Below are 16,996 nucleotides of genomic sequence, written 5' to 3' on the forward strand. Positions count from 1 at the left end.
GTGAGTAGTAGATCTTGCGGTAGAAGTATTTGTTTGTAGTAAGGGCATTTCACTTGATTTTTAGGTTTGTGTGTGCATTTCTTTTAACTGAACACTTTTTTTGTTTGTTCAATTTCTGTAGCCATCCATCTCAGTCTGGGCAGCTTGCAATCAACATTAAAGAAACCGTATAAGTAAATGCAAGAGAGAGCACAAACTAGGGTGCAGTCAACATGCAGTAGAGGTTATAGCTTTTTAAATAGTGAGAACATTTTATAGATTTAAACTTGAAAGAGAAAAGAAGATGAAAACAGTATGTTTTTGCGTTGCTCTTTTGTATTTATTTACATTTTTTTTCTTTCTAATGTGTGTAATGCGCTTAATTTGTGTATCTTTCAGGCTACATAAGCACAAGTATAAATTTAAGTTAACGTGAAATTGGAGGATTCATTTTCAGATCTCTCTTCATGCTTAGTTAGTTAAATGGGAAATGCTGAGTTAAAAATAGGCATTTCTACATATATTTGGGAGAGGGAATAGAGGTACAAGCTGAATCCTTCTGTGGCCAGACTCCTGTTTTCTTATTGTTTTTTTTTCTTTCCAGACAGAAAGTGAAAGGACTAGTAGAGCAACTGCTGCAGCAATTTAGCTTAAAAATAACACAGCATCTGTTTGTGATTAGAAGATGGATGCAAGATTATGTTTCTTCCATCCTGTGCTGGGCCTATTTTTCTGTACTCCTCCCCCTAAACTCCCCCCACCCCACCCCCAAGAAAAGCTCTCTTGGAGAATTTTATAAATGTCAGTTTTCAACTTTTCAACTCTTCTAAATAAAATGAACTTTCAGGCAAATAAGGATAGAGCTACCCCTCTCAAACTGACAACACTGGATAATAGTTTTCTCCTTCAATGCAAGGAGCAATTAGCAGTCCAGCCATTCAGGGAAAGTCATAACTATTGGCTCAGTAAAAGACAAATGGATGAACCAAAGGTGCTTTTTCAAAGGCAGATGGACTATGTTTTTCCTTGAAGATGTTCTCATCCAAAAAGCTTCTTCAATTCTGACTGAATGGTGGAGGATGGAAGAATTTATATTAGGATTTATAAATGACTGCAAGGAATATAAATCCTTCCATCTTCCACCATTCAGTCACTTCTTGGATGAGAAGTGAAGTGTCCTTAAGGAAAAACAATGTCTTTTGTTGCCTTTTGAAAAAGCACCTTTGGGACAGTAATTAAATAGGTATAATTAAATGAAAATTGTCCTATGAATATTGTAAATAAAAGTTTTTACAAAGGTTGAAACATATGTTTTGACTTGAAGATCATTATTATCTGAATTGATTGGTATTTTCCAATTAAAAATATGTAGTGGAGATAGATAATAAGTACCCACAGGTTGTTAATTGACATAATTTTCTTGATTGAGAAGAAGTGAATGACACATATCCCTTTCTCTTCTGTGAATTTCACATGGCACCGAGGTTCCATATGTTCTCCTATTTCCATACGAGAAAAATACCTGTCCAAGTTTTGTGTAGCTGCTGACGATAGCACTACTGCCTTTCTATCTCACTGTCAGTTTTCCATAGGAATCTGGTTGATTGATTATTATAGATAGTCCTCACTTAACAACCACAATTGGAGCTGGTAACTCAATAGCTAAGTGTCACTGTTACTAATTGAGACATCGCCTGACTGCAGTAACTTACCTCACATCTGCCTCACATGGTCATTAAGCGAAACATCATGTAACCATGACTTGCACTTTTACTGCAGATTTCTTCATGGACTCAGCTTATTGGACGCCAGCTGTGAAGCATAGAAATAGTGATTGAGTGATTATGGGACACTGCAAGAGTTATAAACACCCTCCAGCTGCAAATCTCCTTAATCGTAATTACATGATTGAATGCTGTGACAGTCGTAAATGTGAGGATCAGTAGTGAAGTTACTTTTTCTTTTTTCTTTTTTAATTTTTATTAATAATAAAAAGAAAAAACAAAACCAACATAAATACATAAAATAACATACAAAACTAACAAACATCGATTCAGTCCAATGACTGACTCTTAGAAGTTACTATAACGGTGGAGTATTTTCCATTTTTGTATTTATATTAATGTCTATAATCATCTATTTACTCGGTTATATATATATATATATAATTGATTCCTTATTTACTTCTATACATTTCTATTGATTAGTCATAAACTATCTTTGTATTCCTATTTTTGCCTCCAGCCAGCCGTACCATTTTTGCCATACTAAATAATAATCAGTATCATCCTTCTCTTGTATTTCTTTTGTAAGCTTATCTAATTCTGCACATTCTGTAATTTTAGTTATTATTTTGTCTTCTGTAGGTAACTGTTCAGATTTCCAATGTTGGGCAAAGAGTATACGTGCTGCTGTGAGGATATGAATGATTAGATATTTTATTTCTTTGGTATAATTTGCTGTGATGATTCCCAATAAAAAGGTTTCCGGTCTCATTTCAAGTTTTTGTTTCGTAATTTCTTCAATCATTGTTTTAATTTGTTGCCAGTATTGTTTTGCCCTTCGGCATAGCCACCAGAGATGGTAGTATGTCCCTTTCTGTGATTTACATTTCCAACACATCGAAGATGTATTTGGGAACATCTTGGCTAGACGCGCCGGTGGGAGGTGCCATCGGTAGAACATTTTGTAAAGGTTTTCTTTGTAGGGTATGGACAGTGTCATCTTATAGTTTATCTTCCACAAATTCTCCCACTTATCCAATTCAATAGTATACCCTATGTTTTGGGCCCATGTTATCATGCTTTCTTTGACAACCTCCTCTTCCAATTTGTATTGTAGTAGGTACTTATAAATTTTGGTAATCATTTTCTCATCTGGACTTTGTAATATTTTATCCAATTCATTTGGTTCATTTTGGAATCCGAATTGTGCCCGATCCGTTTTGTATCTTGATTCTATTGGCATGTATGGCCACCAATCAATGTCTATACCCTGATTTTGTAATTCTTGTCTTGTTTGTAATTCTCCTTCACTGTTCAGTAGTTCTTTATAAGTCCTCATTTTCGCTATATCCATGGCATTGGGGTATATTTGTGCTTCCATTGTCGATAGCCATCGTGGGATCTTGGTGTAGTGTTTCCTAACCTCTTGCCATGATTTGTACAATGCTTCTCTAATGATATGTTGCTGAAAATACCCATGGTGCTTATCCTTTCCCTCCCAGAGAAAGGCATGCCATCCGCGTTGTAGATCAAAGCCTTCTAGTGATAACATTCTTTTATTCTTAAGATCTATCCAGTCCCTTATCCAGTTTAGCGACGCTGCTTTATAATATAGCTCCCAGTCCGGTAGGCCCAGGCCTCCTTTTTCTCGGGTATCTTGCATACATTTTATTTTAATTCTGGCCCTTTTCCCATTCCAAATAAATTTTGTTGTTATTTTAGTGAGGTCCTTAAAGAAATTCTTTCCTGGCCAGATTGGGGCTACTTGGAAAAGGTAGAGTAATCTAGGGAGTATGTTCATTTTTATGGATGCAATTTTCCCTAGGAGTGACAGTTGTAATTTATTCCACGTTTCCAGGTCTTTTCTAATTTGTTTCATTAATTTATTGTAATTGTCTTCTCTGATTGTTATTGCTTTGGCAGTAAGCCAGATTCCTAAATACTTTATTCTCTTTACAATTTGTATTCCTAATTTGTCTTCTAGTTGTATCTCTTGTACCTTTGTCAAGTTCTTTGTTAATACTTTAGTTTTTTGTTTGTTAATTTTAAGCCCTGCAACTCTTCCATATTCCTCTATCCTCGCTAAAAGTTTGGCTCCTGTTGTTTCCGGTTGCTCCATTATAAACACCACGTCATCAGCAAAGGCTTGCAATTTGTACTCCTCTTTCCGTATTCTCAAACCTTTTATTTCGGGGTCTTTCCTGACTTCATTTAATAATATTTCCAAAGAGATTATGAACAATAGTGGGGATAAGGGGCAGCCTTGTCTCACTCCTTTTTGTATATCTAGGTTTTCAGTCATATCTCCGTTAATCATAATTTTGGCCGTTTGGTGGGAATATATTTTTCTAATCATTTGTAAAAATTTAGCGCCAAAGTCCATAATTTCTAATTGCGATATGAGGAAGTTCCAGTTTAAATTATCAAAGGCCTTTTGTGCGTCTAGGAAAAGTAGGGCTGCTTGTTTATCGTTTCTTTTCTCGTAATGTTCCAGGACGTTAATAATTGTTCTTATGTTGTTTTTGATCTGTCTTCTTGGGACAAAACCGTTCTGATCCGTATGTATGTATTTATGAATAATTGCTTTCAGTCTTTGCGTTATGACCAACATGAAGAGTTTATAATCTACATTAAGCAGTGAAATCGGCCTATAATTTTTAATTTGTGTGGGGTCTGTGTCTTCTTTAGGGATAAGTGTAATGATGGTTTCAGTCCAGGATTTGGGAGTTTCTGCCTCTAATAATGCATCGTTGAGAACCAGGAGTAACAGTTCATCCATTGCATTTTGACAGTTCTTATAAAACTCCGTTGGTATCCCATCCGGGCCTGGGACTTTGTTGTTTTTTTGCTTTTTCCTTGCTTCCACCAGCTCAGACATCGTAATTGGTCTATTTAATACTTCTCTATGGGACTTCTCTAATTTTACGATGTTTGTTTTACATAAGTATTCCTTAATGTCTTCCTCCCGAATCTCTTCTCCCTTGTAGAGACTTTGAAAGAAATCTTTAACTATACGTTTTTTGTCTAGATTGGTATGATATATTTGTCCTGTTTCGTCTTGCAATTGAAATATTGTTCTCCTTTCTTTTTCTTTTTTCAATTTATACGCTAACCAGCGCCCCGTTTTGTTTGCATGCTCAAAGTGTTTCTGCTTTGCTAATTTAATTTTCTGTACGATTTCTGTCTGGGTAGTCAGATTGATTCTGTGTTTAGTAAGGTTTAATTTTGCTTTTATTGTTTTGTTTTGGGGGTCCTTCTGCAATTCTAATTCATATGTTCTGAGTTCTTCTAACAACTTATTCCTTGACTGATGTTTCTCTTTGTTTTTTTTTGCCATATACGCGATTGTAAGACCTCTTATATATGCTTTAATTGTGTCCCAAAGATTTTGAAGTGATGTCTGTTCTTTAGTGTTTATTTGTAGGAACATTTTAACCTCTTTCTCGATTATTATTATTATTATTATTTATTGAATTTCTATACCGCCCTACTCCCGAAGGACTCAGGGCGGTGCACAGCCATGAAATAAAACACATAGATATACAAAATTTAAAATCGAATAAAATGAATTAAATAAATTTGGCTGAATTAATACCCAATTTAAAATACCCATATTTTAAAATCCATTAAAAATTTAGAATTTACACTTTAGAAGGGAGGAGATTTAGGCGAGGCCAGCTTGATGAAACAAAAGCGTCTTCAACTCGCGGCGGAAGGTGCGCAGATCCGGAATCCTCCGTATCTCTGGGGGGAGCTCATTCCAGATCGTCGGTGCCCCCACAGAGAAGGCTCTCCCCCTAGGGGCCGACAGCCGACATTGTTTGGCCGACGGCACCTGGAGGAGCCCCTCTCTGTGGGAGCGTACTGGTCGGTGGGAGGCTGTTGATGGTAGTAGGCGGTCCCGTAAGTAACCAGGTCCCAAGCCATGGAGCGCTTTAAAGGTGGTAACCAGAACCTTGAACCTCGATCATCTGTATATATTCCTTATCCTTTATTATTCCCATGTCCATCATCCACCTCCTTTGCTTTCGATGTCCCTTCCATATTATTCTAATGGGGTTATGATCTGCCCAGGTGTTCGCTGCTATTTCGATATCTTTTACCTCCTCTCTGAGGTCTGAAGTCATCCAGGCCATGTCGATCCTAGACCATGACTGATGTGGGTTTGAATAATATGTGTATTGTTTCGTTTGCATGTTTGCCTCTCTCCATACATCATGCAGGTGTAGTTCATTGATCATATCCTTGAAGGATTCCGGTAGAGTTTTCTTTCTGGTTTTACTTTGTTTGGTACTTCGGTAATCTTTTTCTATGTCCGTGATTGCGTTGAAGTCTCCTACCGTACAGATAGCTTCGTACTCCAGGTCTTTAATTATATTGTGTAGCTTTTTGAAAAAATCATTTTGATTTGCGTTGGGTGCATATATAGATATTAATAGTATTGTTTTGGATTCTGTTTGTATTTCTATTATTAAGAAACGTCCTTCTGTGTCTGCATATATTTGTTTTGTTTTTAGGTATTTCTTCACATATATTACGACTCCTCTCTTTTTTTGGTCTCCAAGCGCTGCATATAGTCTTCCTAATCTTTGATTATCCAATAGTTTTTGATGCTGTCTTTTAATATGTACCTCTTGGAGTGTTATAATATCCATTTCTAATTTTTGAAGTTTTGTGAATGTGTGTTTTCTTTTTGCTGGTGAATTAAGTCCGTTTATGTTGATTGAGATGAGTTTTAGCTCTTTTTCCATCTCTCTTTATTTATTTATCCGTTGATTGCAATCTTTTGTTGTTTCTAAGTATCATTTGCGTCTTTTCCCTCGCTCCCTCTCTCTCCATTCTTTCTCTTTCCAATCTTCTCCCCTCTTCTTGGTCTCTTCCTTCTTTCTCTGTCCGCCGTTCCTCTTGCCTCTTAGGACCCTCTTCTTTTCTGCTCTCTTGCTCCTCCTCCAGCGCGAAGTGTTGATCAAAGAAGTCCTGTGCTTTTCCTACGTTATCAATTCTGTATTTTTTGTCTTCCCAGGAAATTAGTAAACCCTCCGGTATTAGCCAGCGGAACTTTATTTTAAATTTATTTAATTCTGCCGTTAAGAAGTTGTAGTTCCTTCTTTGGTCCCTCGTCCTTTTTGGTATCTGTTTGAGGGTTAAAATTTCTCTTCCCTTATACATAGCTGTATCCTCTCTCATCTTCCTATAGATCTCTTCTTTTAAGGATTTTTTTGTAAATCTGATATGTATTTCCTTTGGCAGTTTATTTCTCCGGGCGTAGTTCGTGTGGACTCTATAGATTTCGTCTATTCCACTTCGAATCTCTTCCTTTTTCCTCTGGGTCACTTCAGAGAGTATCTCAGTCATGATTTCCCCTAAGTCGTCCTCCTTTTGCTCTTCTACATTCTGGAACCTTAAGTAGAAGGATGCCTTCTCCATCTCAAGATATGATACCGTGTCCTCTAGATCCTTATTTGTAGCTGCTTGGTCATATTCCATCCTCTCCATTTTCTTATTTGTATATTCTATTCTCTCCTCCACCTTACAAATCCTCTGTTCATTTTCCTCCATTTTATGTTGTATCTTTCCTATCTTCTCGTCCATGTTCCTAATATTATCCTTTATCTCTCCCACATCCATCCTTAGTTCCTCATGATTTTTCCTTGTCTCCTCATGGTTATAGGCCATAGTCTCTTGCATTTTATTCATTCCTTCCTGGATCGTCGTTAATATGGAATGAATGTTTGGCATACTAAGGGTGGGAACTGCTTTATCCTTTTCCGTGGTTTCAGCTATTTTTTGTTGTATTGGGGAGGCCGTAAGTATCATCTGGCTTGATGGTATTTTCTTACTTAGCTTAGAGATTGTTGTTGAGCTTGTAATTGCCATTTGTATTTCTTTTAATACCTTCTCCCAGAATCTCATATACTGATTTCTATTTAGGTTGTTCTATTTCTTTTGGGATTTTTGTATGGTTAGTGGCTTTCAATAGTCCCGGTAATCCCAAGAAAATAAGCAACTAGGATAGGTTCCCCTGTCACACTATCACTATCTGTATGTAAATTTATCTATAAGTTCTATTTTCCCTTTTTCGATATTTTACAGAGATCTTCAATTCATAATAACTGTCTAGTCTGTATTACTCTCTAAGCATAGGGGTAGAATATAAGGGGGGGGGAAGCGAGGGAAAAGTCTAATACTTCAGCAATTCATCAGTTAACTATCCTTATATTTGGTTATTTACAATCTTATTTAAATTAATTGTTAAGTACTATTAATTAGTATTTATCAAATCAATTACCTTAATTTCAATCCTAAAATCAATTAATCTGTCTGATATAGTTTTCAAAGCTAGACATGTAGAGAGATATAATATTTAACTACCAAGATAAAATATAGCACTAAGATAAATATAGTTATATATTAAGAGTAAATATAAAATTAAATTAACAGTTATATATATAGTATATATTATATAATATATAAGATTATATAGATTTCACAAACAATACATTTAATATTAATGCCTTCTATAGTTCTTAATCACTAATTTGTTATCAGCTTTTAATACAATTAATTATACTTTACAGTTGATTCTTCTTCTTCTTTTTTTTCTGGATCACTCTCTTCTCTCTCTCTTCTTCCCAAATTTGTATCTTTCTTATTTCTTATTTATTGTTCAAAGTCCAAAGTTCAAAGTCCAGTATCCAATGTCCAAATATTTTTAGATTGAGTGTCCAATGTCCACCAAAGCTTCAAAAACCCCCAAGTGTCCACCTTTCAGCAGAGAGAGAAAAGGAGTAAAGGGTAGAGTAATCCAAATCCCGAAGCTTAGGTCCAAACCTCTAAATCTCCAAGGTCCAAAAGTCCAAGAGTCCCAAGAAAAATATTCTGCTTAAACTAGTTTAGTTTATCTCCAAAAGACACTGATCTCCACTTTAAACGAAGTTTTCCTGGCGCTCTCTCTTCCAATATCAAATGTTTGTAAAATGTCTCATTATCGCTTCCACAAAGTCTGTCAAATTAACCCCCTTTCTCTCCTTAAATTCCGTCTCTCCTCTGTGGCTGTATATTCGAAATCCAAAGCTTATCTGGGCTCGCTTTCTCCTCCTAAATTTCCTCCGCTTTCGCCGGCTGCTAAATTGTGCGTTGTCACTGTCAAAATGGAAGCCGTCTCCGCTTATTTCTCAGTCGCCGCTATCTAGCTTCTTAGTTGGAGTTTTAACTTCTTCCGCCTTCGAATTTCCCGTTATGGGTTGTAAATATACCTTTTGAACTTTTTTCTTTCCCGATCTTTCCACCGAAGTCTTCTTTATTTGATTTTCGCTTCCCTCTTAGTCAGCTGTCAACGTTTCTGGCCAGCCGGGTGGCTGGTTTTTCCCCGATCAGGATTAAGGGGGATTTCCTGAACCTTCGGGGGGATTGCTGTCCTCCCCGAGGTCCTCGGAATTTCCCCTTTTTTCTATTGACCTATCCGAGGTCAATAGTGCCTAAATCGGCTCCTAGATCGGCGATATTAGGGACTTGAAGAACGGAGAGCCGTTCCTTTCGCCCCTAACACGATGACGTCACCGCCGGAAGTCGTGAAGTTACTTTTTCAGTGCTGTTGTAACTTTGAGTGGTTGATAAACAGGGCAGTTGTTAAGTGAAAACTACCTGTACTGGTAACAGGGTTAGATGAAATTTTTTTTGTTCATTTAATATCTTTCACAAATAAAGTTTGAATAAATTACTTTGTTGGCAATGGACCAAACAATTCCCTGACAAAGAAACCAAGTTTTACATGCATGAAAAAGCCAGGGTTTGCTAAATTAAAATAGTTTTCCTGGATAAGACTTTGTTATCTATTTTTGAAAAGTCATTGTTCTAAAATAAGAAGATGATGATTTTTTTTACAATATCATCTCGATTAATATAAGAATTGAAATGATTATATGGTTATCTATATTATATGGAACTGTTTTCTGTTAATTAATCACTATGCAATAATATGTTTACTTTTTTCACTGTATAATTACTTTTTAGTTAAGGTTTTGGTGGGTTCTTTTGTATTTCACTAGTAAGAAGAATACCCAATTAATTGTATTGTTCTGATCATGGTAAAATATATATCGGTATACCTTTTGGTTTTGTCATAAATATTTATATGATGCTTTCACTCATTTGTCTTTGAAAGGACAGTGACATCTAATGGTTGTTCAAAGTAATTTCAAGTAACCAATTTATGTATATATATATTTTAGTTTATTTTATGATCTCACTGTCCCACTGTTCTTGGCATGATTGCACTAAAATTACTGCTGGTTATACTCAGGGAAAATAATATAATATTCATTTTAACTTACAGAGTTAAAATGTTCCAATTAATGAAATTCTTTGCTTTTTCAGCAAGTTCCTTCTGCATATAGAGTGCTTAAAAGTTTGTGAACTCTTTTAATTTTTAATATTTTTGCATAAACATGATCTAAATGTAATGTTTCCCCATAAATCCTAAAACTAGAAAAAGAAAAGCCAATTAAACAAATGAGTCAAAAACATAATATTTGTTCATTTATTTATTAGGAAAATGATCCAAAGCTACATATTTGTGTGTGGCAAAAGCATGTGAACCTTTCTTTATAGTACCTGATATGTCACTGTTGGGCAGCAGTAACTGCAACTAAATGTTTCTGATGACTAGTGATCAGTCCTACACATCAGAATTTTAGTTGATTCTTCCTTCCAGAACAGCTCCAACTCAAGAGATGTTGGTGGGCTTCCTTCCAAGAACTGCCCACTTCAGGTCCTTCCTAAATATTTCTGTAGGATTAAGGTCAGGACTTGGCCATTCCAAAACATTAACATTAATTTTCTTTTGCTTTAATCATTCTTTGGTTTGACTATTTGTGTGTTTTAGATTGTTGTTTTGTTACATGAGCCATTTTTCCTTGAGCTTAGTTCACAGAAATGAAAATCATTTAGAATTTGCTACCGTTCAGAATTCATAGTTCCATCACTGATGGCAAGCTGTCCTGGTCCAGAGGTAGCAAAGCAGGCCCAAACCATGATACTGCCACTATCAAGTTTCACTGATGGTATATGGTAACAAGTATAATGTTTCTGACTCATTTGCTTAATTGGGTTCTCTTTATCTTGCCTTAGGACTTGATAAATATTGGTATTGCTTATTTGGGGAAATTGATTGATATACTCAGTGGTATATCAATATGGTGGTAGCTCACAAGAGTCCATTTTTAAATTTTCAGGAATTTTTCAGAAATCTCTGATTGAGAGCAGGCCTGAGCCATGACTCTTAGCAAGCCAATCAGATGTTTGGCAGATTACAACACAGCAGTATTAGCAAGAGAAGAGCTGTTTGCTAAAGCATTTAATAACACAACTGAACATACTCCATTAGTTATCTAATGTTATTTTTCTGCATCCTTGTTATTTTTCTGTTTTAATGAGTGAGATTATTTCTTATGGGAATGGGAATGGGAATGGACTGATTCTCTTTTTTGCCACTGTGGATTTGATGGTGAATTGATATATTTTCATGAAATAACATAGCTATAAAATAGTGTCTGTTTTCATAATATTGATTTTAACATAGAACTTGTAAGTTTTGTTTACTGAATAAAGACAGCTATATTCATGTGTAATGTATATACTGCATGCACTGCATTATAAAATATTGAGAAAATAATTTGGAAAGAACTAGTTCTAAAAACATGAGGGTCTCCTACAGGGTATCTGTCAAAGCTTTTATAACAGAACCATGTAGTAATTTACATCTTTTTGTCAGTGTATTTGCAGCTTTTGTCGTTGGCATGCTGTAAATTGTATCTTCTAAGAAGCCTAGTCAAATGAGATACAGTTGAACTTAAAAGAAGAATAAAGATTACATCAAGGAGTTGGGGAGTGCTTTCTAACACATAAAATGCACAAGGATTTTCCAGTATATAAACAAATAACCAACTTTCTTTAATCTGTCTCTTCAGCTTTTTATTGAACTCTCTGTCTCTGTTAACTCTGTTGTTTCTTTTTAGGTACCAAGGCAGCTGCAGAATATACAAATGGTGTCTACGACATGGTGTCACCTGCTCAATCAGTATATTTTGGCTCACTTCAAATTTTGCACCTCTTGGAAGATTTGAAGTTAGCATTGGAAATGCTCAAGGATCCTCAAGAGAAAGAAGCTTTGTGGCACCAAGTACCAGGGGCTACAGTAGCTTGCATACATGACTGGCTGGAGGAACATCTGGTAAGTAAAAGCAAAAAAAATTAAAATAATAATGTATATATTGTATTATTGGAGGGTGTCAACTCCTGTTTCTGCAGTACTTTTGTTCTGAATATCAGAAATGGCTATATACCATAATAAGCTTCTTAAAAGTTGTTTTGTATAGTACTTGATTAAATACTACTTGATTAAATACTACTACAAGGCAATACTACTTGATTGAAAAGCCAAGGGTTAGCACAGTGGTTTTCCTTGCATTTGTATTAGGTGATTCCAGTTTTAGGATTTCAACTAGCAGTGCTGGAAAAGGTCCTCATCAGAGGACTGCATCAAACATAGCAACAGATCTTTGCTAAGAGACTTTCACTTACTGTAGATGGACTGCTACAAAAAAGTGGTAACAGAATACATAGATGGATAGAGTAATAATAGAGTTGGAAGGAACCTTGGAGGTTCCTTCGATGTTCTATGTGGATAAAAGCGTGGATAGAAATTTAAACTATTGCAAGCTATGAGACAGTTTTTGCTTTCAGAACAATAGCAGGTTATATTTTTTAAAAAAAAAATAGTTTCATGAATTTGTCCTCCTCATTGACAGGGAACTTGGTATGCAAAAAAAATCTGAAAGTTAATACAGTATGTATTTGTGCTTTGAATCAAGTTAACGTGCATTACAGCTTTGGAATACTTGCATCTGGTTTGATAGCTAAGGGCTCTAGTTTCAAGCACAGAAGTACTGTATTGTTTCATAATGAAGTCTGTAATACTGAGAACTTGTGACTCTTGCAGATTTCAAAACACCTTAAAAGTTTTTGAATAGATTTACAAACTTTCACAACAGAAGAGTTTCTAATCTGCATGGTGCACTTCCTTAAAAATTGTTAAAAGGTACATATCTTGTTTGTTGTGTTGTACTTTGAATATTACCTCTACCCTCTTAAGCTTTAAATCTGAAGGGTTTGGTTCTGGTTAATCCATTACTTAATAATAATACAGCTAAAATTATACAGTTTGTGTTATTTCTTTTATTAGTTGTTTTACTTTCCTCTAGCTCTCTGCAGAGTTAGCTTCCAAAAAATTCTGTGCTTCATTTGTGACCATCCTAATATTAATTATAGGTATAGAGAAAGGAAATTGTATTATTCCATTTGACATCTAATTTGTTGCTCTGAAATAAGCTTGCAAGGAAATGAATGTGTTGTCAGCTAGTAATAGTTTCCTGTACAGGAAATTGTTCACAAAGAGACGCTACATTTTTTTCCTATTTAATATTTGGCGTACTATCTTCATGTTATCATTAGATGAATTGATCTAAATTAACTGTCTAAAGAGAATATATTTTCAGATATATATTTAGGCTCATTTGCAGTACTTGCACAGATATATTCATGGCAATCATAACATTAGGAAATGATAAGGCAAAAATGAATTGGTTCTACTGGTTTGCTTCAACACTGTGTAATGAATCTTCAGCATATGATACAATGCAAAGTAGTATTGAGACAACTAATGTAAACATAAATCAACTATGAACTATATACTGTTCTTTTTTTAATTAAAGTATTTTAATATTCATTTTAAATATGGCCAGTTTAAAATCCTATGTCAGCTTAGTCAAGCAGAATAAAAAATCTTAATTTATTATATTTAACATTGTCCTTGACCTAAAGTAAGGCTCCCTTATATCTCTTCAAGATGAAAAACTTCGTATTGTTCTGAAAGATCTGCTCTGAATCATATGAGCAGCTTCTTATGATAGAGATTATTAGGAAGCTTCAGAACTGATTACCAAGAATAGACATTGCTAACTTTGCATTACCATTAAGAAATTAATTTCAGGGTTACTTTTTTTAAAATACGGTAGGTGGAGCAGTGATTTTTGCAGTTGCACTTATGATTTTTTTTCCAGTAAAATCAATTAGTGGCAAAACTCTCCTAACACTTTCCCCATCATTAACTTTTTTTCTCTTATACAGTATTTTGAGGACTGACACATTGTAAATCAAAGTCTGTTTACATGAGACAGCACAGCTGAACTATCTTAGAGTCATATGCAGGGTACCCAACAGATTTAATTTCTCTTCAGTGAAATATTTGACAGAGTCTTCCAATTTGCTACCAATTTAAAATTCAAGATTATTCAAATTTGAAATGTTTCATATTTCCCTACAAAAGAGCAATCCATTGCTTTATAATAACGTAGCTAAAATTATGTTTGCATGATTTATTTTATTTTAGGGGTTTTTTTTTTTTTACTTTGCTCTAAATTACTTTCGCAAGTCATGCCTTTAGAGTATCGTTATCGGAAGCCATTTTGTATCCAAGTAGGAAATTAAATAAAAAGATGATATTAGCAGAATGTTTATTTGCTCTAGAAATAAGTTTTATATGTAACAGTTACTTTCTTTTTCCCGGGCATAAGTTAATAACTTGATTTCTGGGCAATACAGTAGTTTGAAATACATGGGGATGTGTACCCCCAGATGTTCTCCATTAATCAAGTTGGTCTCCTTCAGTTGCTTTATAAACAAACCTGAAATTTAATGAGGTTTTTTTTTTAATCTGCTATATCAATCCCACAGAGAAGTGATATGAAGACAGCAAAATGAGATTTTGTAATTTGAGTAGTATCTGTCACTCATAAGCCTTTAGTTTAAGTAACACCATAAGTTTACAGTGACTCAAAATGTTTAGCTAGTGAATAATCAACAAAACCTGAGGCCAAAATTTCCAGTTACAGTCCTAGTGCTTCATTACAAGTCTCTAAAGTTCAACAGCCTAATTACCACTTCCCTTTTTATCAACTTTACAAATATTAAGCATTTTAGTAGATATATTTAGCAAATATCATTGGATAGCATTTCTCATATTAATGGTAAAAGATAAATAATATAGTTGTTGCTAAGCCATTAATGAAGTTCTGGGTTGTTTTTCTTCTTCTGAGTTAATTTCAGTGCGGAAAAATTGAGTGTAGAGGAGATGCAGGCAATCCTTCTGTAGTTCCATTCTATTACTATTTACCTTTGTGCAGGAAAAAAGGTGGAAATCAGTTATTCTTTAATATTAAGTTTAGGGACCAAGGTCCTAAATTTGTCTCATTTCTTCTCCTTGCTTTTCTTTAGTGTAGATGTGTTTTACACCTTCATTAAGATTTTAATGCATTTTCTGCTGAAAATCAGTGAGAACGTATACCACTATCATCTGGCAGCCTTTTCTGTTGGTTTTGAGCTGATTGTTCTTGATGTGGAAAGAGTATATTGTATAATTATGAAAAGTTAGTGTTCTCTGAATTAAATTCTTTCAAGGCAAATAAATAAAAAATATTTATTACCTATTGTATAACTTATATGCTGCCACAATTCAAGAGGTTGTTTTCAAACTATGTTTTTAAAAAGCTCCTTATTGAAATGAAGTTTAAGGGAGAGATACAAGTGAAAGCCAATTTACAAGGCTTGTTGGCCTGAACAATGTACCTTGTAGATGATTTATTGAAATCTTATTGAAATCCCTGACTTTATTTTTAAAAGCCCTAAATAGCCCTCCTCTACAATGGGTTTTGCTAAATCTTCTGCGCCACTTTTCTTCTGATTAATTGCTGTTTTTTATCTGTTTTGAACATTGCATGCTACCCATGGTCCTTTTAAATTGGGCAGTCTTTCAGATTAAATAGATAAAGTAATGAGTGAGACCTGAGTTACTGTCACAAAAATATCTGTAACCAGATAGAATCATAACCAGCCAAAGCTGGGGCAAGGTCACAGCTTCTGTCTCTTGCTTAAGTAAGAGTTCTGGAGTGCTTCATAGTCAAGATCTACTTCTTTTGGAGTAAACACAGATAATTACTATAAGCATCAGTGTTGGCATGCTTAAATGTTTACTTACAAACAGCATCTCTGATTTGTCCCATCCAAATCCTCACATCCTCTAAACACCAGTTCAGGATTTCCATAGCCTCCCCGGGGTAGGGTGATATATAGCAGAATCTTATTTCTTTCCCTTACATAAATCAGTAGCTTTCTTTCCATTGCTATTGAAGTGTTGCTATAGGCAAGGCATCTGTTTTAATCATCTTTGAATTTTAGAACCATCATCTCATTTTTAACATAATATAATATATGACTTTAATTTTGCAAATGTGGATGCTGGCTTATATTCCATTGCTGAATATCAACATAATGGAAATTATTATGGAAACGATGACAAAAAGAAATATTTGAACATGTATAATTTCCATCCCACTTACATAACTTTTGAGAGAATTTTGGTTGGAAGATATATATGTATATAGCATCTGTGGCATATAACAGCAGTTCCCAGAAGGATTACTGAACTGGAAATAAACTGTGTGATTATTATATAAATCTTATTCTGAGTGCTAAAGAGGTAATATATTGTAAAAATTCAAATTGGCTGGTTTAATGTCTATTCTTCTGAACTGAAAAATCTAAAAATGCATTGATTGTGAACAATCTATTTTTCTCAAGAAAATTGTTCATTCTTCACTTTACAGTTGAGTAACAAAAAATTGAATAATATTTGAAGGAATTAGAAGTGGCAAAGGAGGGCTGTAGGGAATTGATGAAGCTGATAGTTGTATTTTATCCTGCCTTTGGATTGGCGAGATGAGTTATTTCCATTTTTAAACATTTGCAAAAATACTTTGTCATCTGAACCCAATTGCCTTCAGTCATGCTGTCGTGATAATATTACAATTACTAGGCTGGAAAAAAATATCTAAACAAAAAAAAATGGAATGAATTTTTACAGCTCACGTTCGTGATTGGTTCTGCAATGATAACAAAATTTAAACTTTTTCTATTTCCTGAGGTTACTGTTTTTCCTCTTAAAAAGGTTTTTTTTTTAAAGAAAATTATTTTTCTTTATTTATAAGCATAAGTAAGTGCCGTTATGATGCAGTAATCAGTTGGCAATCTTTTCATTGTGCCTGCAGGTGAAAAAAAATGTTTGCTTGTTCCAGGTCATGTTTAGGCAGGTAGGCACCTTGGATTTGATACAGTTTCAATTCAAATAAAATGAATAGCCAATTTTAGATTATTATCAGATTTCACAACTGGTTGGTGCT

General features: G+C 34.6%; 1 protein-coding gene across 25 annotated transcripts in view; it reads left to right on the plus strand.

Annotated features, from left to right (window-relative positions):
• PPFIBP2 (PPFIB scaffold protein 2) overlaps positions 1–16,996 on the plus strand; it is a 133,830-nt gene that overhangs the window by 32,371 nt on the left and 84,463 nt on the right. For all 25 annotated transcript variants that reach the window (XM_087878444.1, XM_034417140.3, XM_087878411.1 and 22 more), the window contains exon 3: positions 11,720–11,934. In XM_087878444.1, coding sequence (XP_087734570.1) covers positions 11,720–11,934 — 215 coding nt within the window. The remainder of the gene's footprint in view (positions 1–11,719; positions 11,935–16,996) is intronic.

This window comes from Pantherophis guttatus, chromosome 1 (genome assembly GCF_059756535.1).
Source record: "Pantherophis guttatus breed Tessera chromosome 1, ASM5975653v1, whole genome shotgun sequence".
Classification (NCBI taxonomy): Eukaryota; Metazoa; Chordata; class Lepidosauria; order Squamata; family Colubridae; genus Pantherophis; species Pantherophis guttatus.